Genomic DNA, 21,893 nt, shown 5'->3' on the forward strand with positions numbered 1-21,893 from the left:
AGCCTTCATGAACGGAAATATTTGACTTAATGATCATTTAATTAATTGAAAAATAGGACTTTCCCCATCAAAATGATGGTTTGGTTGCTGAATATTTTTGATGAAGAATATAGTGCTTATACTTGATGACAATGGCAAAATAAAGCTTAACTCAAGTTTTACTTGAAACGTTTTCCCATTTGAAAATAAGTGTGACCTGAAAATGTGACTTTTTGGAAAATATATATTTTTTAAATATGAATGGATGACTTGGAAAAATAATCACTTCAAATAAAACTTTTTTTAAACTCACTTTTGCTTGGATAATGTAAATGAGCGAGGCAAGTAGTGGTAAACACCAATTATTTATTGAAAGGCTAAAGAATAAGTATCAGCTCTATTGCATTATTGTAACATCTTGTTTCCATGACGATGACAGGAGTGTAATTATTTGTTCATTTCTCGTTTTTACACGTTTGTGGTGTTAACAAACACACAAGAAGAAGCAGAAGCAAGAAGAAACAAACATTCATGTAGCACAGATTGCACAGCAGATACTTGCAGTGTTCATATGGCAGACCCCACCACAAGCGACGTTTTTTTTTGTTTTTTTTTCCAAGCGGACGAGCGGTCGTGTACTTGTGAGTGTCACGTGTCGGGCCCAGCCCATGAAAGTGTCTTTTCCTTGCAAAACGCGACACAAACACACAAAAAGACGACAAGTCTTGTTGTGGTACTGACGACAACTCTTGTGGTATTGACATATCAAGTCAATCCGCTTTGCTCATGCAACAATCTTCTTTTTTGTATATATATATATATATTTAAAAAAACATGTAAAAGCAGCTGTTGTGCATAAATACTTTGTACACGTGAAATGTCTTTAGGGACCGCGCAAACAATATGAAAACTAAAAAGTCCAACTCCCCAAATTCCTCTTTTGCACATTGTGGATTGACAAGGACAACGATATGATTTGATCAACAATGGCCACCACGACCATGAGTGTTAGTGAACCTGGCTACAACCATTTCGTCTTTTTGTGGCCGCCAATGAATAGCAAAATAATCTGTTTAAAAAAAAAAAAAAAAATTTAAAGAGGCTCAAGCTTGCCCTGGGATTTGGCGACCTCTAGTGGTCAAAGGTATGGGGAGGGAAATTAACGTCAGAAATAAAAAATATATATATTTGATGGGGAAATAAAGAAAAAATCCGATTTTCTTATTAGGAAATATGTTGCAATTTTGAGTCAACAACAAGTTAACATTGCAACAAAATGACAACAGAAGTACATTAATAGTCTTTCTCTTTTTCAAGAAATAATTTGGAATACGAAGACTCCACTGTTTTTAGACAACACTAAAGTTACATAACAAACAAAAAAAGGCAAAATATTCTGATTGAATTAAGGATTTTTTTTAGGGAGGAAAATGGTTATAATGAGATTAAAATCACAAAATGGTAACTGTCTGATAGGAATTTATATTTTAAATTAATTTTTTTTTAGTACATTAGAAATGACTGGGGTTTGTATTTGTTAAGGAATTAAAATAACATTCAAGTTTTTTAAAAATCCAGATAAAAATATTAAAAGAATTGGGTGTGATTTTTTTCCCAAGAGAACATTTGAATGGGCGTTTGTTTACAGTCAGAATTTTTGGGGAAAAAGTTGAGATATTATTTAACTGATATTTTCCCTAAAAGTGGTAACGTAAGATTAAAAATAAAAAATCTGAATGGCATGATGGGATTAAAGTCACATTTTCAACAAAAGTAGAAGCTCATTTTTCTAAAAAGTTGTTACCCAAAAAATCTGAATATTAAGAGAGGCCATTTTATCTCCCAAGCAAAAGATTGATTAAAGTCTTATTTTTTTCTTCAGAAAAATTGTAAGAATAAAAATTAGGAACAATCCGAGTTTCTTTTGCCAAAGTCAAAATCTTGCTTTCATTTTTTTTTTAAAAAATCCTCCAAAATTGCATTTTACTTTTCACGAATTTCAAGCTTTTTTTCCACGTACATTTCTGTTGTATTATTATTGTCACTCGCAGTTGGCTGCAACCAGGTTCAAAACATGGGGGGAAAAAAAAACAAACAAACACCCAATTAACGATGTGTTTAAATGTTGTTTACATTCCTGCTGTTTGCAACCGAAGCAGCATCTGGACCATGTTTGTTTTTGCCATAATACGTCATGACATGATGATCACGCTTGCGGGCGACAAATGATATCTTTCTATTAAAAACAACAACATACACATAGAGAAGTAAATCCCTTTTGGTAGAAAATCCTGTACACCAACTCAAGATTGACCAGACATTATTCATATGAAAGTTATTTCAAGATATAAGATGTGATATTCCAACATGTTCATCCAGTCTCTTCAGAAAGCAGCAACTAAAAAAAAAAAAAAAAAACAGTGGCCAAATTTTGCAGAACGAGTGACATTATTCTTGATGAGTGACATTCACATTTCTTTGACGTCCACCTGCTAGCCGCTATCTTACATTTGTTGCGGGTGTTCAAAAGGCCGCGATTACATGTATATGTACACTATTAACACCTTAAGTATGACGACGACAAAGATGGCGCTCAGTTCTTGTGCTCGTCGTTGGCGGCGCGCTCGTGCTGCAGGTTGCAGTAGCAATTATGGCACACGCGTACCGGCGACGAGATCTTCAGCCGCTTGATCTCCGACTGGAAGCGGCTGCACCTGCAACACACACAAAGGCTTGCCTCGGTTTGGCCGCTCTCGAATGAAAATCACCTTTGAGGCTTTGACGGGGGTACGCAACGTTCTGGAATAAAAAATAAAAAAAAAAAAGGCTCATGTTGAACTTACTTTTGACAAAAGAGCTGTCCGCAATTGCGGCAGTGGTGACGCCTCTCGGTGAGGGAGAATCGCACGGCGCACCCCGAGCAGCTGTCCACCACCTCGTCCTTCACCCAGTGGTCGGCGGCTGAGCGCCCCGGCTGGTCGCTCACTGACCAGCTGAAGACCCGACCGCGCCCGTCGCCCACCAGGATCTTACTGTGGTCCCTGGCAGGTGAGCAAAGAAGGTGAGCGCATTTCAAGATTTATTCCATTCCAATCCGTGACGGTAATGAAAACAACACCAGCTCCTGAACGGCGTCTCACTTGGATATGGCGAGCGCGCTGATCTCGGCGGGGTGCGCGTTGTCCTTACGGTCGAACGCCGTGTGCATGGTGAGTTTGCTGCGGAAGACCAGCTGTCGCTCCCACCTGTAGCCTGTCGACACATGGTAGCAAGCTAGCGGTTAGCGGGCGCATACTGGTAGAATTTTAATCTTTGAAGAGTGCAAAAATGATTCAAGCATTCGGTTAGCAGGCAATGCTAACAAACGTTTGGGAAACGTTTTTCTATGAGTCTAAATCGACATAGTAACATAAAAGCTTTCGGACTTTGGGATGGGAAAAGGGGCCTGGTAATTCGTGTTAGCGATTTATTTAGTAACGTGCAGTCGAGGAGTCGATAACGATACCGACCTGCCCTGAGCTGGTTGAAGGCGCGCGCCTCGGCGGAGGGTGGGTGCGCCGGCTGAGTGTTGGCACTGTTGAGACCATGGGGGTGCACATGGTGAGGATGCGCGCCCTTGTGTTGGCCCTCCGAGTAGTTGACAAACACAAAGCCGTCCTTTTCATCGATGCTCAAGCTGTCAGACCAACGGCGAGAGTCGTCCGAGCCGCTGTCCATCGACCATGCCGCGCCGCCTCTGGCGGATGGCCCTGCAGAAAAAAAAAAAAGATTGCTGTTGAGTTCATGCTTTATTTTCAGGGATTCCTAAACTATAGTGTGCAGGGGTGTGAATGTTATTTGGATTTTTGTTTTGGAAAGACCGCTACAACGTAAATCAAGATAGCTAATCCTGTTTTTCTTTTTTTAAAGTGACTTTGTAGAGAAGGTGTGCAGGCTGTTACCTCTGGGTCTGTGTACGGTGCTGCCCGGTTGACTCCCCGGCTGACTAGACGGGTTGCATGCTGCTTTGTTTTCCTGACCAAGACCACTTCCTGCTCCTCTTGCCTCTTCTCCGTCTGAGTCGCTGCTGTCCTCGTCGCCGCCTTCTGGAGGACCGTTGGAAAAAATGCGTGACACTCCCTGACAATTTAAACACGGAGTTTTGATTATTTTTTGTATTTTTTTGTATTTGACTGACCGAGTTTGTCGTCCCCGCAGCAGTCGGTAACATCGGGCTCGACGGGTATGGGGGCGGGGGTCTCTGGGACCTGAAGGAACTCCATCCTCCAGAACTACGACGACAACAGAGCATTCAAGTTTAGTATGATCAGTAAGGCAGGAGGACTTCCACACTGGTATTTGGTTCTAGCTGGTATTTTTTTATTTGTTATGTTTTTGTTTTCTTTTACCCTGACGACGCCGTCCGAGTGTCCTGTGACGATGACGTTGTGTGTGTCCCACTCGTTCATCTCTGATACGCAGCAGCACGTGATGCTCTGGCTGCGTCCCGTGAAGGTGTTGGCGCTGGCGATGGGGCTGCCGTTGATGCTCCACACGTGGATGTACGTGCCCGCGCATGACACAATGTCACCCTGCGCATGCACACACAAGCTAGCGTTAGCAAGTTAGCAACTTGTGACGATCTGAGCAGTGAAAGTGCCATCTGCATTTGCTATAGTGGGAGTTTTGGGATGTTAGCATTTGCCACAGTAGCGGTTTTGCGATGTTAGCATTTACACGTTTTTACTAAAGCGGCTGTTTTGTACCGTGAGTTCGTTGATGCAGAGCGCGGAGACGGGGGCGCGGTGTCCTCGTAGTTGCGTGACAAAGGAAAGCTTGTTGAGATCCCATACGATGCAGGTTCTGTCCCGAGAGCCGCTCACCACAATGTGGTAAGCGGACGAGGCTGTCAGACACGTGACGGCGTCCGTGTGACCCAGCAATGCCTGCAAACGGAGGGGCGGAGGGTAATATGGTGGCCTCGCAGCACGAGAATTTTTACAAGTTTTACCTGCTTGAGCGTGAGCGTCTTGGCTCGCTCTTTGGATGTGCCGGTCTCCCAAACGCAGATGGCTGTGCTGGTGCCGCCCGTGATCACCAGCTTGGGGTTGGGGCAGATGGCGCACAAGATCTGACCCCACTCGGACAAACACTCATACACCACTAAAGCCTAAAAAAAAAAAAAAAAACATACACACAGGCCGCAAATGTTCAAAATAGTTTCAACTATAAGAACAAAGTGCCTCGCCTGGGACATTTAAGCCAACGCCAACCCCCCTAAGTCTAGTCCTTTGAGGGAGCGCCATTGACCTTATCTGACTCGTAGTTGGCCAGACGGCAGCTGAGGTCGGCGTAGCCCCACGCAAAAGTCTTGTTCCACGTAGGCGGAGTCAGCACTTTGTTCTGCTCCACGGCGAGGATGCCTTTGTCGGTGCACACTATCTGACCAACGGGCTCCTTCAGCTCTGGAACAAAAACAATTTTCACTATTTGTGTTATTATATCGTATGCGTTGAGTCTGTGTTGAGTACCTTTGACGGGGGCCAGTGAAGGTCTGAGGTTGTCCAGGTGGTAAAAGAAGATCTTCTCCCCGGTGGAGCTCGGAGGAACGTTGGCGGGGTCGCCGTTAGCTTTGCTGCGCACCCGTTTAGGCGGGTGGGGCTTCTTAAACAGCTGTAGCAGGCACGCACACACACACACACACACACGTTTGTGACAATAACATTAGCCACAGCGGCAGTTTTGGAACGTTAGCATTAGCAACAGTATATGGAATATTACTCGCTAAAATAGCATTTTTATATTGTAGCATTAGTTGCAATGACATTTTGCTGGGTTTGTGTCAACGGGTATTAGCATAAGCTAATTAGCTACAGCCATACTTTTTAGATATTCGTATTAGCTGTATTGTAGTGATGGTATTAGCGACAGTGTCAGAAACTGTAGTGTTAGCATTAGCACCTGCTTGGGGATCTGCCCAAAGTTGTTGATGAATCCGATGGTGGCGGTCTCTTTGAGAGGGTCGTTGATGTTATAAATGTCCACCTGGCCCTCGTAGAAGAGATGGTGGAAAACGTTGACGGCCTCCACGGCAGGAGGACCTTGCTGCTTGTAGCCGAAGATCAGGTCAATCCACTCGTGGAGGTGCGCGGACACAAACTCACACTCCAGCGCCTGGGATAAAGACGCGAGAAGGAACGTGTGATCACAGATGAAACGCAAATAGTTTTGATCGAGAGGTGCGCGAGGGAGAGGAAACTGTAGTGAATCGCTAACGGCGTACCTCTCTGTGAACCCGAATGAATTCCCGGGGGTCGCCCTTGGCCCAAGGAGGCAGGATGACGTCGCCCAGCTTGGTGCCGTTCTGCTTGGCACCTGTTCGATTCAAAGAGATCGCCGTTAGCATTAGCGATGTTGCTTGGTGCTGTGTTCGTCGCTACTGACCCAGATCAAAGTTGTTGGAGTTGAGCAGGAACTCTGGCAGGTAAAAAAACTCAGGGATGAGCTCCTTAACGTCGGCCATGTTGTGCTTGGCGGCCGACAGCCAGGCCTCGCGCACGCTGTGGAACATCCGGTCGGCCAGGTCAAAATGGCCACCCTGGGGGAGGGGCCCATTACGTTAGCTAAGCACTGATAGCTTAGGGTTAATTCATTGAAGGATTTCCTCACCTGAAGTCGAAGGAAAATCTGCGTGAAAGGCTCCATGCGGACCAGGTAGGAGGCCACGATCATGGCAGATGAGTAGTGTGTACCGTAGTGGTAGGCGGGTGTTTCGCCTGCGTGGTAAAACCATTGTTTATCAATTCTTCACTCCGTGTTGATCGCTCGGTGAAACGGGCGCTCGTTACCATTGGGGTCCTCCCAGTCTTTGTATCGCTTCTTGTACTGCGTCAATCTGTCGTCCGTCTGCGCCCCCATGGGCTTGGCGAGATTGCGGAAGGTCTTGGGGTTGTTCAGATCCAACTCCTTGGCCACAAAATAAACACAAAGGTGGAATCAGCACAACAGGCTTTGGGATGTGGGGCCTGCCCCTTTGCGCAACTCACCTCGGAGTCAAAGTCGGCCAGGATCCAGGGGAAGACGGGGTATTGCATCAGGTCGTTGTAGGAGCGTCCCGCCAGAGTGTTGAGGTGCATCAGGTATTGAAAGTTACTGATCTCCCCTCGCTGGGAAGAAATACGCGAGTTAGTCGAGGACAGGACCAAGGATGGGGGTCCAACTTGAGACATGAGAAGGCCGCTTCTTACCTCCCAACGCTGAGTCACAGACTTCTCACCCACTAAAGTGCTGAGGAGACCGGACCTGAAGGCAACATGACGGACAAACTCAACAGTCAGCTTCTTGTTAGCATTAGCAACAGTCGTACCTTTTCTGTTATTAGCATTAGCTACCATTCATGATTAGCCACCGCAATGGTTTTAGCCAGCCTTTAGCTACAGTGGAACTTGCTGCATTCCTTTCAAACCTCCTCTCTCCAATTTCTGCCCTTTCATCCTATACGTGGAAATAAAACGCACCCTTGTTCTACGCTTGTGTTTGGTCTTTGTCCCGATACCGACTCGGAGCTGTCAGCCAGCGACGGTACCACTGCCAGGAACCTACAGAAAGAATCGGTTGTATCATTAAGACAGTGGTGGTGGTACGGTTGAAGGGGTGCGTTTAGTTAGTACCTTTGATAGACTTTGTTGCGCACCCCTTTCTGGAAAGCCAGGAGGTAGTTCCTCCCATCGGCGGAGAACACCTCCACTGCCATCGGCTGCCACACAACACCAAAACACTTGTAAGCCACGCTCTCCACGAGAGATGGCACGCCCGTGTAAAGCTAAAGAAGCAGCCCTACCTGCAGCAGGTAACGTCGCTTGTGCACCTCCTTGATGTCCTCGTAGGCGAAGATGCTGCACGTTCGCTTCAGCTGACTTTGACCCTGCCGTGCACCTCTGGGGATGATGGCCTCGTGCAAGCTGCCACACAACAACGGGACGTCTTTAGAACTTTTGTGCTGGTAGTCATTTGGGAAAGACGAATGGACAACTTTGGAAGATCAAATACTGAATGGAAATGGCGTGAATGAAAAAGCGAGTAGGAAAGTGCAGAAGTACTTGGGCGGCAGCGTGTCGATGTCTCTGATCTCTCTGGACACGGTCATCGTGTAGCCATCAATGACGTAGAAGTGCTCTTTTCCAAAGAGCAGCAAACCCTCGCTGGTGTCCAGACCCTGAACGCGGGCGCAGCGGTACATGTGCTGGATCTGAAAACACAAAACATTAATTTTTTTCCCCCCTCCAAAAAGGCAGACTGCATCAAGAATAAATATGATTTTTTTTTTAAGTTGGTCTTTTCGAGAAAAATGTCTAATATGGCGACAATATGGTCATTTTTTACGTAATATCTAAAATGTTTGTGTTGTCGTCGTCATGCCGACCTTCTCCCCCTCCTCCAGCAGTCGCAGCAGAGCGGTGTTGTCAGTCCGCTGCTGCTGCTCCTCCTCGGGTCCCCCGGACTCTATCAGCTGATCCTGGATCTGATCCTGAGCGTCCTCGTCGCCGCCGTCCGCCGTTGACCGAGAGCGCTTCAGCGGCGCTTTCACCAGACCTGAAAAAAATAAAAGCCGTCCAAAGTCATATTTTGGAGGGGAAAATACTTCAGAGAAGAAAACCGCGATTGCTCCTTTGCGGTGCGCCTGACCTTTGACCCTTGCGATGGTGTCCTCGCCGTGTTCGGGTTCGTGCTGCGTGGTCTCGCCCTCGCTGCTGTGCTCCACCGAGTGTTGGTACATCCCGGGGTTGCCCGACAGAAGGCGCATGTAGTACTCTTTGCTGTCTGCGCTGATGGCACGACGGTAGCGCACCGGCTTCTGTTGGGGAAGACGGGAGAAAAAACTCAAATGGTGACGCTCGACCAAGTCTGCCTAGCGACAAGTTACCTGGCCAGCGAGAAAGGAAAGGCGCACCTGTGCCGGATTGGTGTTGTTTTCCGTGTCGGGGATGTAAGGGTAGTGGATGTAGAACATGTCGTTGCGCACCATCTTCTTGCGCATGCGGCACGGGCCCTCCGTCATCTCCAACACGAACTTGTCCAGGTGGGAGCCGATGGGTGGCCCCCACAGCCCTCGCTCGCGGAGAAGCTCGTACTCGATGGACGCCCACTCCTCCGTCACGTACTTAAGCGCGTTCTGCTGCCGCTGGGAGATGACAAGGTGGCAAACAACCACAGCACGTTAGCGGACCACATATTCTGCCTAGCAACATGCTTTTTTTTTTTTCTTGGAAAAGACTTAGACTAATTCATCTTTGTTTTTGAGCGCTGGACAAATTCTGCCTAGCAACAAGTGACAGAGTGGCGTCTGCCTTGTGTTTATTTTCTATTTGTCGTTGGGCGGGAAAAGTTGGTGGTCGAGGAATTCCGCCTCGCAATATGTGACGTATTTCGACGAATTTGGTGATTTACTGTGCACTTGTTGCGTTAATGAAGTTTGCTGAAGCAGGAGAAGGTACTACCTCTTGGTGTTCTTTGTACTGCATGGCCACCAGGTCTCTCACCACGGCGATGTGCGTGAACATCCACTGGAAAGCTTCCTGCGGCGTCAAAACAAAACAACATTGAGCGACATTTCCGACTCTGGCGCGTGGATTCGGATTTGGACTTGCGCTGGCCTGTGCTGAGAGGTTGCTCTTGCTCAGGTTGTTGTCCTTCTTGTGGCGGCGCACGCCCGTCAGCTTGGACAGGGCGAAACCGCTGCTGACCCGTGACAGTTTGGACTGGGTCGCCACCGCCGGTGCCGCTGCCTCACCGCGGCTGATGCACTTCTTCTCGTGGACTGAAATTAAGCACAGGCACACGTCATGACTTGAGAAGGGCTGGCAGTCTTTCAGATATGACACTGAACAAATCATTCATCTAATTTGACATTTCCCCCCCCTTTTTTTTCCCTTTTCTAAATTGGGTGGTGAGCTACTGGACAATTGACAAGCAAGTCCTGTCACAAAAGGAAAAGACGAGGTCTTCCCGAAGTCGTTCCTCACCCAGGTGGTTTTGCCAGCTCTTGAGCGCGGGCTCCTCCAGGGCGGGTCGTGCCGTGGCGATGTCAACGTGGCCGCGGTCGTTGCAGGGCAGGGACACCTTGAAGATGTCCTCGAGCATCTGACGCTTGCTGTGCATCAGCTCCGTCCACACGCGGTTCACCGCCTTCAATAAAAGCTGGCGCCCTGCACATGCCCGATCATCCCCGTCAGATCCCCCTGCAAGGCCGGGCGCGCGTTCCAAAGTCCGGAGACTTACCTTCGCTGACGTCGTGGTTGTGTGTTGCGTCGCTGTCGTTTTCTGGTGAAATCATAACGTGCCACGTGGTCATACGGGCTTCCGCTTCCAGGCCAAAGCCCTCCACGCTGCTGCACGATGCGCACACACACAATTAGTTACGTACATGGCCCAATGTCAAATAACATATTGTGATTTACTAGTCGTACACATTAGCAAGCTTGTTGCTAGTCAGAATTAAAATGTGGGAGTCTACATGTCAACGTGAGTCATCTATGAGTCATAGGCGCTAAATCAGCTGTTGCACGGCAGTTGGTCACGTGCCATGACCAAGAAAAAATTGCAGGTGGCTTGTTGCCACTCACAATTCATTGAATCCCAAACAGTCACAGCTAGCAGGTCATTTGTCGCTAGGGGCGGAACTCCAAATCCTGGGACTGCATCCCACAGCGTACAATCCGCCACGTCCTTCCCACATCAGCCTTACCTGCCGGCGTGCAAGCAGATGAAGCAGTGCGACAGGCAGGCCACAAAGTCCTGGTCGTGGTTGCCGGGGCCCAGCACCAAGTTGCGATTAACGGTGAGAACTCGTAGCGCGTCCAACAGCGCCACCTGCTGCGCCACAGTCTTGTGCGGACGGCACAGCTGGTAGAGCACCGTGCGGTTAAGGCAGTGGTACAGCACGTCCAGGGAGAGACCCTGAGACCGCCTCTTGGACTGAAGGGAGGGGGCAAAAATGGAATTTGAGCATTTGAATGGGAATAAAACAAGGTGCATTTTGTGTTGTTTTTGTTTAAAAAAAAAAAGAAAGCAGAACTTTTTTTTTTCCTCAGCTCAGCATATGTGTCAAGTGCCGTTTAATAGGTCACCTGTCCGATGAGCTGCACGATGAAGTCCACCACCAACTTGGAGTCCTTGTTGAACATGCCCTGCCACAGCTTGTCCACCACGCGCTGGCAGAAGTAGAAGACGTTGTACACCAGGATCTGGTAGCTTCCGCCGCCGCTAAGCGGCAGGGACGAATCCTCGCCTGCGAAAGGTCACAATTGGGCCAGAGAAAGGTAGATGCCCTGGGGCCCAGCCGCAAGTCGGGCTCAGCGGGCAGGAACGCTTATGTCTTTGCATCTCACCCAGCAGAACGTCAGCAGCCAGCAGGTGCTCCATCACGCCGTCCAGGATGTTGGACTGGAACTCCTTCTGCTGAGTTCTGGTGGAACGCTCCGGGGATGCCTTTGGATCACAAAATAATAAGGGAGAGCCAAGTGAGTGTGAAATGCGTTGAGGAAGGTTGAAGGTCTGACGCTTGTGAAGGTGTTCCAAATGCAAAGGTCAAGAAATATGGAAGAAGGTCAAATGTGTCCACATGGGAATTTGGGGACGGGTAAAAAGAGTCAGCCACGTCCCACCAACCTCCAGCAGCAGGTCGATGACAGGCGTCTGCTTAGCGGCGGGCGTGACACACATGTTGTCCATGATGAGCGCCCTCATGAAGTCCAAGACATACTTCTTGGCCGGGTGGTTGGTGAGCGAGGTCTTGGAGCCCACGTTGCAGTACTCGGACTGGCTGCGGTTCATGCCCGAGTCCGAACCGAATGCCTTCAGCTCCTCGATGGGTGAGCCCGCCTCGTCGTCCAGGTCGCTCACCTGCAACGCGCCGGCGGACGTCTTCATTACCAGCTTGCGAATTTGCCGCGTCGACGTTTACTCGCACACGCGATTCCAATGTGGTGAATTTCCTCAAAAATAATTAAATATTTGAATCATGCGCATGTTCCAATTATGTGAATCCAACGGATCTTTTTTTTCTTTTTCAGGTGGCCGTAAAGTCGCCCTCCAGTGGCCAAAGTCAACGTTACCATCTCAGAGTACGGCCTCATGTTGAAGGGGAAGACTGTGGCGGCCAGAGCGCACAGGAAGTCAGGACCGTGCCACATGGGGGCCAGGTCGGGGACGTTGTGGTACAGGTAGCGGAAGAACTGCATCAGCGTCACCGGGTACTCTCGCAGCCACGAACCCTCCTCCTCCGACTGCCACGGCTGCCACAAAAATGAAATCAGGAGCGTCCAACGAGATCTTGGGCGCCTCACGGTGGCCGCTGGGGCGCGTTTGAGCCTCACCAGGTTGAGCATGCTCCGCAGCATAGCGAGCAGGAGGAAAGCGGCCTCGGTGCATACACTGTGGATGGAGCCCACCGCCGTGGCGCTGGACGCCGGTACTCCAAAGATGAACGTCCACATGGAGTCCAGGTCCAACTGAAGTGCACGGCGTTGCGCAATCGTCAACATGAATGAGATAAATTCGACGGATTGCAGCAGAACTTCCAAAGCTGAACAGCGTGGGAAAACTGAGTGCCTTTGAAATTTTTTTGGACTCTTTCTTATTAGCAGTGCTTGAATTGATTGGTTGTGTTTATAAAAAAAATACATGGGAAATCTTTAAAAAAATTACGTCATCATAAATCACATTTGCAATACTGAGAACCCCAAAACAAATACTGAAATTACCGCTACGACTTTTCCAGATGAATCGGCTGCATTCTCAATTGGCTATAGGACAAAAAAAAAAAAGTTAGCTTTGACTTGACTCGGGTCCACCACAGATATGGAGAAATCTTAGTTTGTGTTCAACTCTGGACGTTCGGCGTAATGATCGTGTGGTAAAAAAGCTTTGCGGTACTGACATGTACCTGCAGGCTGTCCGGCAGCTCGGTGACGGGCTGCTGCAGGAAGAGCGCCATCAGCAGGAAGTAGAGCTCGGGCACGTTGGTGTGCTTGGGCAGCAGCGTCTGCAGCACCGGGAAGCCTGGGAAGTGGCAGGCGTCGCGGTTGATCTCCCGCACGGTGGAACGCCCGCCGGCGCTGCGGCCCACGTTGAAGCCTGCAAACGCAACGGAGAGTGAGCTACTGGCCTCTAGTGGCAAGTCCGCATATGACTGAGTCTCAGGGGGGTCGGGGTGCGAATGCTGTTAAGCGAGGGACCGAGAGGATCAGCACGTTTGGACTAACGTCATTGTGGGACTGCAACAGATTCTTCTGGCACTCACCCAGCACGGTGCCGATTTTGTTGGTGAGCACCGAGTCGGTGTGGTCCAGCCAGCCGCCGCCGCAAGCGCCCTCCTTGAAGCGGTGCAAGACGGCCGGGTTGGACAGAAGCACGGTGAGGATCCACAGGGCCGCCGCCACCGTGCTGGAGTGGAGGTGCTCCTCCATGAACATCAGCAGCCAGTCCAGGCCGAGAGTGCGCACCAGGTCCTCGCAGGCTCTAAACACCAGACAGCTCGAAGTCATTAGAATGAGTCACATTTGCTACTGGGGTGAATGGCAGCAGATCTAAAGCCAACCATATTGAATCATAACTGAAGAGTTGGCAATGCGTGGGCTAATTACGAGCGCTATCTTACTGGGCGTTGACGGCCGTCTTGTCCTTGGTGGTGAAGAGCAGCCTGAGCAGGTTGTCCAGCAGCCTGTTGCGCAACAGGATGAGGTTGGGCGACAGCAGGCCGCCAAAGTCGTCCTCGCTACCCGCGTCCGTCTTCTCCTCGTTGTTGATCTCCATCACCACAAACTTCTCGCACACGGCGAACGTGGGCAGCGTGGACGACAGGAACTGACCGAACCTGCAAAAGGTTAGGGTTACGTATTTTACATTAGCGAGTTTTGAACCAGATATTTTTTTTTTTACATGCCACCAATCTGATCAATGTAGACTTTTTCCTGAATGCTGATGAGTCAAACGAGCGGGTCTGACCTGAGCAGGTCAAGGGGGTTAGGGAAGCCCTGCAGCAGCAGGCTGAGCACGTTGCTGATGGCCGCCACGGTGGGTTGCGATAGCGACGTGTCGCGCAGCGTCAGCAGCAGCCTGGGCACCAGCTGGAACTCACGTAGCAGCCTGCCGTTCTTTGCCGCCTCGCTGCGGGGCAGAGAAGGAGGCAAATCACCAACGGGAACGACACGGACGAGATGTTATGGGGCAAGAGGGACGCACCTGGACTCGGTCAGAAGCTCAATGAAATGCTCAAAGAGAGAGAGGTGAAGCTCATAAGGGGCGTGCAGCCAAACCTGAACACAAAAACATTCACTTACTCCAAATTTCTTTTGCTCATATTTACGGATGGTCTTTTGTTTTTTTATCCTTAAGATGTATGTTTTTGACGTCTCAATTTTATTTTTACTTATAAAATAAATATATACAAATGAAAAAGAATGAGCAATACTGATTTAATATTTGATACATACATTCATTTATATTTTTCAAAACATACTGGATAGTTTCTATTTTCATTTTCTTACTGTATATTCTTGACTGGGCACAAAAGCAATACCTTTTTAAAAATGTATTTATTATCTTGTCTAAATTAAAATGTTTTCAAAACATTGTCAACTTTATTTATATTCATTTATATATCAGAATACATGAGAATGACCTAATCACAAAATATCCAATATTTGAATTTTTGATGCTTTTTGATTTACAAATAAAAAGAATTCAACAATTTTAGATGCTTACTTTTTATGATTAGAAATATAAATTTTAATATATACATTTTTAAAATTTAAATTCATCTTCTCAGATTGTCTTTATATATATATTAGAAAATATATGTTTTTTTCAAAAGGTTATAAATGGAAAAAACTATTGGATTTTTTTTTTTATTTTAACCTTTCTTGAACTTCAGTTCTTATTATGTGTTTGCAAGACCAGAACAGTTGTACGGCCTTTTGGGGCTGACCTCAAAATCGCAGAGGAGGTCCTGGAAGGCGGTGGAGTTGGGAATGATGGAGGTCTCGTGCCCGCTGTCCACCGTACCCACCAGGGAGAAGGTGAGGTGCAGGATGTGGCTGTTGAGCAGCAAGCGCTTCTTCTTCAGCAGCATGGCCAGCAGCTGCACCCCCCCGAAAAAAAAAAAAAAGAGTCAGAAGCAAAGTGCTTTCCGAGAGCTGTCCACTGTCGAGAGAGACGGCCCCACCTGGTATCCCTTGATACGCTCCATCTCCTTGCTGGCCAGCGGGTTGCTCTTCACCACGCAGACCAGCGCCTTGACGGCAGCGTACAGACCCTCCACGTCCGACGCCATTGCGACCAGACCCAAAATGGCCGCTGCCCCGCCAACGTATTGTAGGATGGTGGCAACCGGCTGTGGCGAGAAGGCGCGCACTCCTGCAAAGAAAGGCCACCAAAGTTTCCGTCAGGAACAAAACGCTTGTTAGCTTGTTTAGCAAAATTAGCTTTGTTTGTTTCTTTGTCAGCTTCGTTAGCATTATTAGCAGAAAAAATCCAATCCCATCTAGTCCAACCCTAATCTAATCCAATTAGCATCAAACCTTTGTTAGCTTGTTTTATCACATCTTGTAAGCTTCGCTAGCATCATCAGCATTTCTAGCGTCATTAGCAATATTAACTCAATAAACCTACCCAAATAGCCGATGACAGCGGCGCCGATGGTGCGGGCGGGTCCGTTGAGGTGGCCGGCCGCGTTGTGGATCAGTTTGACTGGCGTGGCGTTTTCGTGGGAGGACACGGCCAGCTGCAAAAAGAAAATAAATTTAATAGCTGCTCCATCCAGAGTGAAAGGGCAATTAAGCCAACAGGAAGTAGAAACCAAGCAAAAGAAGAATCCCAAGTCCCGCTCAGATTCCCAGGGCCTCCTTTTAGTCGGCGAGTACTGCACGTCACCTGTTTGGCGATGGCCTTGCTGTCCAGCTTGTTGTAGACCTTCCTGATCTTGGCCACGGTCAACGTGGACACAGAGACGGCAAACAGGCTAAAGGACACCTTCTCCTCTGGCACCAGCGCCACCGGGGCGGGCGGCGGCGCCACCTCCGCCTTGGACTCCTTACCTGCGCAGGGGCGGGGCAGATTGGCTATGAAAAGCCGCTACGCGAATCCATTGGCGGCGGGCGGGAACGGCGCTCACAGAGCAGGTCGACGGCCTGCAGGCTGCCCACGTTGGTCGGGCCCAGCTCGAAGATGGCGGCCACGCTGGCGGCGGGCAGCGCCTCCTCCAGGAAGTGGCACGGGCCCAGACGCCACACCAGGCTTGACACCTGGCGCTGGGCGGGGGGCGTGCCCACGTAGCCGTACACCGTGCTGGCCACTGGGGGGTTGGTCGAGCCCGAGCCCCCGGGCACGCTGTGCACGTAGTGGAGCTTGACGGTGTTGACGAGCTGTCCGTCCAGGTAGAGCGAGGCCATACTGTTCTTGAGCATGCCCTTGCTCATGACCAACACCAGGTGGTGCCACTGGCCCTCGGCAATCAGCTCGCCACAGCGGAATCGGGCACAGCAGGGAAGGATCTCGTAGAAAGACGCCTCCTCGCTGGACTCGTCCGCTGGAGAAGCAAGAAAAAAAACAGAGGACAACACAGACACAGTTACGCCACTTAATATTATTATCAAGTCATTTTGCAGGAATATGTTTGACATTTGACCCAGAATGCCGGCTGGTGCCAAAATAAAACAAACCAATTCAACACATAAATTTAAATTGTTAAACAATTCAATAATTCAAATTAAATCAATACTTCCAAAATATCTCGCTTTAAATGTCATTACATCAATACAAAAAATACAAAAATACATGGATAACTTTCAAATAAAAATGTAGATTATTTAATAATTTATTTCTAATAAATTAACTAAACTAGAAATTAAATAATGCCAATTAATTTAATACAAAAAAATGCAAAATAAAAATGCCATTAAAAGACTAAAAATAACAAAATCAATTTTAAGTTTTGCCTGAATTGAATTTTATTGTTTGAAATCGCCTCACTTCAAAAAAATTGCACTTTGCTGCAGTAAAATAAATTTGTGGTGGTGTTGGGGGGGGGGGGGGGGGGGGGGAGGGGTGCGACTGTTAATATATTAATATATGCAATGATTGTTTTTAATTGCTCTTTTAGCACTATTGAGCATGCGACAGAACTTTCAGAAGGGGACTCAATCAAATATTCCCAAGTGTGGCTCGGTGCCCTAGGCACCAGTGCCAGTGACACACGATGGCGCAAAAGAATGAAATCAAGCCAAGGCCTCACAGTAGGTCTGCAGCAGCTCCTCCTTGGTGGAGACGGTGAGCGAGCGGTCTTTGGCCGACAGCACCACGGCCAGGCACACAAAGTGCTGCTCCGAGGACGTGGCGCGCCGCACCACCGTCAGCAAGCGCACCGGGTGGCTATGCGGCGGCGCGCTGAAGCGTTCCACGCAGAACCAGCTGGAGTAGCTCAGGCCCGACGGTGGGGGGAACAAACGTTCTCCTAGACGGCAGGGCGTAGAAAAGTACAAGCCGGTCAGTCGCGTGCGTGACAGAAATGTGGCAGGGGGAGCCTCAGGTCTGCTAGCTTAATGCTAAAACAGCATGGGAAACGCTAACAGATAATGGCATTCGTCTTCTGCTGTTGTAGTTATAGATTCCAAAAAGGGGCCAGAGGTCATCCGGGGGTTGATGATGTCACCTGTGCCCAAGCCGCTGATCACGTCGCCGTCGCCGATGCCTGACGAGTTGCTGTTGTTGCCCGGCGCGTTGTGAGGAGCCAGGCTGGGCAGGAACAAACACCTGCGCAGGTACACACACACGCATGGCATCAACTCGATCCGCGTGGACATGTGTGAGCCAAGAAGACAGCAGAGGAGAGCATCAAGATTTCATGTTGACACGTGGGAGAGCGGTAAGGGGCTTGGTGGGTGTGTGAGTGTGTGCTGTGCAGAAAGAAGCCCAGCGCTGTCATCTCACCCACAGAGACACAAAAATACAAATAGACACGCACAACCATTACGAACAGTAACAATCACTTCCGGTGCTAACTAGCACACCCTACCCGAATCCCTCGAGCGAGGCGTCGAACTCGACGTAGGCGGGCGTGTCGGCGCAGCCGTGCAGGCGAATGTCATGCGGCGTTGTCATGGAGACCAAACACTTGACGCGGGTGAGCGGCACGGCGCTGGCCTCGGCCGAGCGCACCAGGCTCCGGCTGATCCGGTACTGGCCAGCCTGCTGGCCGCCGTCCTCGCCCGGTGTGGCAAACACGCCGTCGGTGCCGAAGCCCTCCATCGACGTCGTCATGTTGCCTGAGGGGGGGAGAGAGAGAGGGGGGGCGTCAACTGCTGATTTGAGTTGTTTCGAAAGAAAAACGAATACGGTAAAATTCGTTGCAGTCATTTCACGATAAAAAGCAAAAGTAGAACAGGGCAGGATTTGTTTTCAATAATCTGTTTTCTATAATAGTATAATCTATAATAGTTTAGATTTAAGTTTAGAATAAAGAAATTATTTTCGGGAAACTTAAGTCAGCATTTTTCTCCATCCCTATAAAAGACAAAATATTTATATTGTAAAAAAAAAAATCAAATTCTAGAACGAAAGCCAAATTAATTAGCCCGACTTTCAGTCTTTCATACGGGGAGGCAAAGTCATAATCTGCGTTTTCCCGAAGATGCGCTGCCGCCGCCATCAACCACCATTAGAGATAGCATCTGCCGTTGGGGGTGGGAAGCCGACCGCCGGCGTCTTACCTCGCGGGTCGGAGTCGTAGCTGAGCGAGCTGGGCTTGTGCACGCGGTACTGCTTGAGCAGCTTCTTGTCCCAGGCGCCGCAGTTGAGCGGGTTGCCCAGACGCAGGAACTCCCTGACCGACGCATCAAAAAAAAAAAGTCCTTCTTTGAAAACCGCAAAGGGAAAGTTGCGGGTGCGGTAATGGCGTAGGGCGGGCCTGTGCGTACCTGAGCGCGGCGGGTTGCAGTGCCTGCGAGGCCAGCCTCTCAAACATGCGCTGCAGCGGCGGGTGCAGTGGGTGGTCCTCGTCGCCCAGCGCCTGACTGCATCGCTGCAGCAGACGCTGGTGCAGGGACGCCTCGCACAGGACCTGCTGGTTCCGCTCGCTGCTCACCAGCAGCTGAAGGATGTTGGCCACCGCCAGCTGCAGGTCCAAAGCGTGCTGGAATGGGGAGAGGGCGTCACTCGTCAGGTACGAATGACCGACAGTCCACGATGATTTCCAGCGATGTAACGGCGTTCTCACCTCAGGCTGGCTTTCGGAGGAGACGGACGGCAGCAGGTCCACCATGGCCAGCACGGCACCCGGGTGGATGACCACCATGTCGCCCCCCGAGGAGGAGGAGCAGGAGGAAGGGGGGGTTGAATGGACGGGATTGGAGGAGTGCAGTTTGAGCTCTGTCAGAAGCTTGACTGGCGCCGGGGGGGCTGATGAACCGTGGTAGCCGTGCCTGCCAACAGGGAACAAAGTCAGCCAAGGCAGGTCAAGTGTGATTTTTTTGGGGGGGGGGTTTGATGTTATCATCAAACATCTCTCCTTTCCGGTTTACGGTGATTTTGAGCGAGTTGACAACCCGTTCAGGCACCAACCTCATAAGTCTGAACTTATTTTAAGCAACTTTAAAAGAGTGTCTGCGGGGATGTGTAAAGGAAAGGAGACGAGGAAAGCACCAGAGGCGAGCAGCTACCTCTTACGGGCGAGAGCGGGCGTGCCCCAGGGCGAGGGCAGTGAGGTCTCGTGAGTCAGGCAGGGGGGGACCTGCTCGGCGCGACTGACCACGCAAACGCGACGGGTGTTAAAAGAGCAGGAAGAAGAAGAAGAAGAAAAGTTAGTAGCGTAGAAGAGAGGAAGACCAAGGGAGACTTGGCGCTGCGTACCTGTCAAAGGAGTCGGTGGCCATTTTGTATAAGTAGATGAAGAGCTTGGCGCAGTGTCTGAGGGTGGGACACACACCGTCTCCGCCGGGGGCGGCCTCATCCTCCAGAAGCCTCTGGAAGGGCTCCGAGTTGGACGGGAAGACGGCGGTGGGGCCCAGCTTCTTGGTGTCCGAGAAACAACCCAGCAGCCTGCCGGAGGACCCCCGCATTCAGAAAAGTACAGACGGGCCAGTACCCAAAGCTGTACTAAGGCGCCCTCCTGTGGTTGTATGCTTTCACGATAATTAGCTGGCTTGGCTTACTAGCAAATTTGGGACTAGCGGTATCGGCGAGTACTCGGAAATTGAGTACCGCAAAAATATTTGTATTTGGGCTGAAAAATTCAACATGACCTACTGGATCTCAATGCGAATGTATAATATTTTTGCACAAAAAGCCAAATCAACAAGCGCTATAATTGCAATATTTATGCACACGCAAAAAGTAGCATAATGGCGCACAAATGCAAATTGAGTACCTGACGGCGTCGGCCAGCTTCTCGTACTGGATCTCGGTGCGGAAGAAGTGCGAGTTGGCGGGCTCGTATCGCATGGCGGCAGTGAGCGTGCAGAAGACGGTGTACAGCAGCTCAAAGACTTGGTTCTGGTTCTGGGCGGCGTGGGAGGGCGTGCGTGGCGGCTGACCCGGACACAGCGAGCGCTCCGTGGCCACCAGCAGCGACGTCACGTACACGAAGCCGCCCACCTTGCGGAAGACCGTCCGCGTGCGGTGGCTCTCGCGCAGCACGGACAGCAAGGCCTGGAATCGAGAACCAAAATCAAGATGGAAATAACGACGGCATCTTTGAGCTCCCCGGATGAATCGCGGCTCACCCGGAGTATGTCCGTCTTGAGCTGCAGTTCGGCAGGCGGCGCAGAGTGCATGAGCCCCAGCAGCGTTCCCATGTCGTCGTCGCCGCTGGGCGACAGCACCAGCTGGCGGATGATGAGCAGCGCGTGCTCGCGGCACTGCCGGTATTTGACGATGTTGTGCACGCAGCGTGCGCCCCCAAACTCACGAAACAAGGCTACGTGGCCGGGAAGAAGGGCCCGCCAGAATGTCAAGACACAAAAGCGATCAAAGTGATATTAGCCGCGCTCGTTTGTTCCTTTGTTAGCGTGGACAAGGTCAAAATTAGACGTGGAGCTCACAGCGAGGTTCGAGTCGCGAGCAATTGAATTTGCCGTTACCTGCGTTGGTGTTGATGGCGTGCGAGCCCTGCAGGAGCACGGTGAGCGTCTCCATGACGAGCCAGGCCAGCTGCTTCTGCTCCTCGGCCACCGCGTTGTTCTTACACTCGGCTGTGGAGAAGCGAGAAAAAGATCACCTTGTAAGATTCTGCAAATATTAATTGTTGAGAGGCTGGAATTCAGAGGATTGGGGCAATCCAAACAATGAAGGGACGATGAAAACGAATTCTGGATGATCTGGTCGATGGCTGAGTTGGAGATGAAGCCCCTCCCACGCGAACCAACTCGTTTCTTACCCTGGTCGTTGTTCTGCTGCTGCTGCTGCTGCTGGGTGGCGGGGTCCTTGAGGAGGGCGGCGTATTTGTGCAGCAGGTTGACCAGCACCTCCAACAGCCCCACCTCCCGCAGCACGTCGGCAAAGACGGGGTCGTGGCGGGCCATCCTGAGGAGGGCGCGCACGGCCGTCATGCTGCAGGCGTGCGAGGCGCTGGCCTTGAGCAGCACGCTGACGCTGAACAGCTCCTTGCAGGGCACGTAGTTGAGGCTGAAGACCACAAAGTCCAGAAGCTGGAAATATTTGACCTGCGCCTCCTCGGGCAGGCGGGCCACGCGCTCGGCGAACTGCGACAGCGTGTGCTGCGACTCCAGGATGAAGTAGTTGGCCGGGTCGGCGGCGTAGACGGCGCCCACCGCATCCAGTAGCGTGCAGGCCAGCCGCCCGCTCTTGGCCTGCAGGAAGGCGTTCTGCAGCACCGAGAAGGCCTGGATGTTGCGCACCGTCTGCCCTGCGCCCAACAAAACACG

General features: G+C 50.2%; 1 protein-coding gene across 2 annotated transcripts in view; it reads right to left on the minus strand.

The window, feature by feature from the left end:
• Positions 1 to 325: 325 nt before the first annotated feature.
• Positions 326 to 21,893, minus strand: part of wdfy3 (WD repeat and FYVE domain containing 3) — a 28,358-nt gene continuing 6,790 nt past the window's right edge. Inside the window, exons 9-66 of one of the 2 annotated variants that reach the window (XM_049762980.2) lie at positions 21,386 to 21,874; positions 21,090 to 21,200; positions 20,733 to 20,926; positions 20,378 to 20,658; positions 19,861 to 20,049; positions 19,671 to 19,754; positions 19,229 to 19,433; positions 18,930 to 19,144; positions 18,723 to 18,835; positions 18,029 to 18,278; positions 17,666 to 17,766; positions 17,249 to 17,467; positions 16,130 to 16,543; positions 15,889 to 16,052; positions 15,628 to 15,739; positions 15,182 to 15,372; positions 14,945 to 15,097; positions 14,200 to 14,273; positions 13,963 to 14,124; positions 13,616 to 13,831; positions 13,259 to 13,476; positions 12,896 to 13,092; positions 12,720 to 12,761; positions 12,333 to 12,467; positions 12,072 to 12,251; positions 11,626 to 11,859; positions 11,346 to 11,445; positions 11,085 to 11,245; positions 10,703 to 10,932; positions 10,237 to 10,346; positions 9,981 to 10,163; positions 9,606 to 9,775; positions 9,456 to 9,533; positions 8,909 to 9,139; positions 8,644 to 8,812; positions 8,381 to 8,550; positions 8,058 to 8,206; positions 7,799 to 7,919; positions 7,629 to 7,714; positions 7,476 to 7,556; positions 7,206 to 7,260; positions 7,005 to 7,124; positions 6,807 to 6,924; positions 6,628 to 6,734; positions 6,403 to 6,556; positions 6,242 to 6,333; positions 5,920 to 6,132; positions 5,490 to 5,631; positions 5,269 to 5,423; positions 4,970 to 5,128; positions 4,725 to 4,904; positions 4,368 to 4,550; positions 4,157 to 4,250; positions 3,921 to 4,064; positions 3,489 to 3,728; positions 3,120 to 3,231; positions 2,823 to 3,020; positions 326 to 2,693 (exon numbers count right to left, since the gene is read on the minus strand). In XM_049762980.2, the coding sequence (XP_049618937.1) occupies positions 2,573 to 2,693; positions 2,823 to 3,020; positions 3,120 to 3,231; positions 3,489 to 3,728; positions 3,921 to 4,064; positions 4,157 to 4,250; positions 4,368 to 4,550; positions 4,725 to 4,904; positions 4,970 to 5,128; positions 5,269 to 5,423; positions 5,490 to 5,631; positions 5,920 to 6,132; positions 6,242 to 6,333; positions 6,403 to 6,556; positions 6,628 to 6,734; positions 6,807 to 6,924; positions 7,005 to 7,124; positions 7,206 to 7,260; positions 7,476 to 7,556; positions 7,629 to 7,714; positions 7,799 to 7,919; positions 8,058 to 8,206; positions 8,381 to 8,550; positions 8,644 to 8,812; positions 8,909 to 9,139; positions 9,456 to 9,533; positions 9,606 to 9,775; positions 9,981 to 10,163; positions 10,237 to 10,346; positions 10,703 to 10,932; positions 11,085 to 11,245; positions 11,346 to 11,445; positions 11,626 to 11,859; positions 12,072 to 12,251; positions 12,333 to 12,467; positions 12,720 to 12,761; positions 12,896 to 13,092; positions 13,259 to 13,476; positions 13,616 to 13,831; positions 13,963 to 14,124; positions 14,200 to 14,273; positions 14,945 to 15,097; positions 15,182 to 15,372; positions 15,628 to 15,739; positions 15,889 to 16,052; positions 16,130 to 16,543; positions 17,249 to 17,467; positions 17,666 to 17,766; positions 18,029 to 18,278; positions 18,723 to 18,835; positions 18,930 to 19,144; positions 19,229 to 19,433; positions 19,671 to 19,754; positions 19,861 to 20,049; positions 20,378 to 20,658; positions 20,733 to 20,926; positions 21,090 to 21,200; positions 21,386 to 21,874 (9,569 nt within the window). In that variant the 3' untranslated portion in view covers positions 326 to 2,572. The remainder of the gene's footprint in view (positions 2,694 to 2,822; positions 3,021 to 3,119; positions 3,232 to 3,488; positions 3,729 to 3,920; positions 4,065 to 4,156; positions 4,251 to 4,367; positions 4,551 to 4,724; positions 4,905 to 4,969; positions 5,129 to 5,268; positions 5,424 to 5,489; positions 5,632 to 5,919; positions 6,133 to 6,241; positions 6,334 to 6,402; positions 6,557 to 6,627; positions 6,735 to 6,806; positions 6,925 to 7,004; positions 7,125 to 7,205; positions 7,261 to 7,475; positions 7,557 to 7,628; positions 7,715 to 7,798; positions 7,920 to 8,057; positions 8,207 to 8,380; positions 8,551 to 8,643; positions 8,813 to 8,908; positions 9,140 to 9,455; positions 9,534 to 9,605; positions 9,776 to 9,980; positions 10,164 to 10,236; positions 10,347 to 10,702; positions 10,933 to 11,084; positions 11,246 to 11,345; positions 11,446 to 11,625; positions 11,860 to 12,071; positions 12,252 to 12,332; positions 12,468 to 12,719; positions 12,762 to 12,895; positions 13,093 to 13,258; positions 13,477 to 13,615; positions 13,832 to 13,962; positions 14,125 to 14,199; positions 14,274 to 14,944; positions 15,098 to 15,181; positions 15,373 to 15,627; positions 15,740 to 15,888; positions 16,053 to 16,129; positions 16,544 to 17,248; positions 17,468 to 17,665; positions 17,767 to 18,028; positions 18,279 to 18,722; positions 18,836 to 18,929; positions 19,145 to 19,228; positions 19,434 to 19,670; positions 19,755 to 19,860; positions 20,050 to 20,377; positions 20,659 to 20,732; positions 20,927 to 21,089; positions 21,201 to 21,385; positions 21,875 to 21,893) is intronic. The other variant, XM_049762981.2, reaches the window with a different exon arrangement.

This window comes from Syngnathus scovelli, chromosome 3, assembly GCF_024217435.2.
Source record: "Syngnathus scovelli strain Florida chromosome 3, RoL_Ssco_1.2, whole genome shotgun sequence".
Lineage (NCBI taxonomy): Eukaryota > Metazoa > Chordata > Actinopteri > Syngnathiformes > Syngnathidae > Syngnathus > Syngnathus scovelli.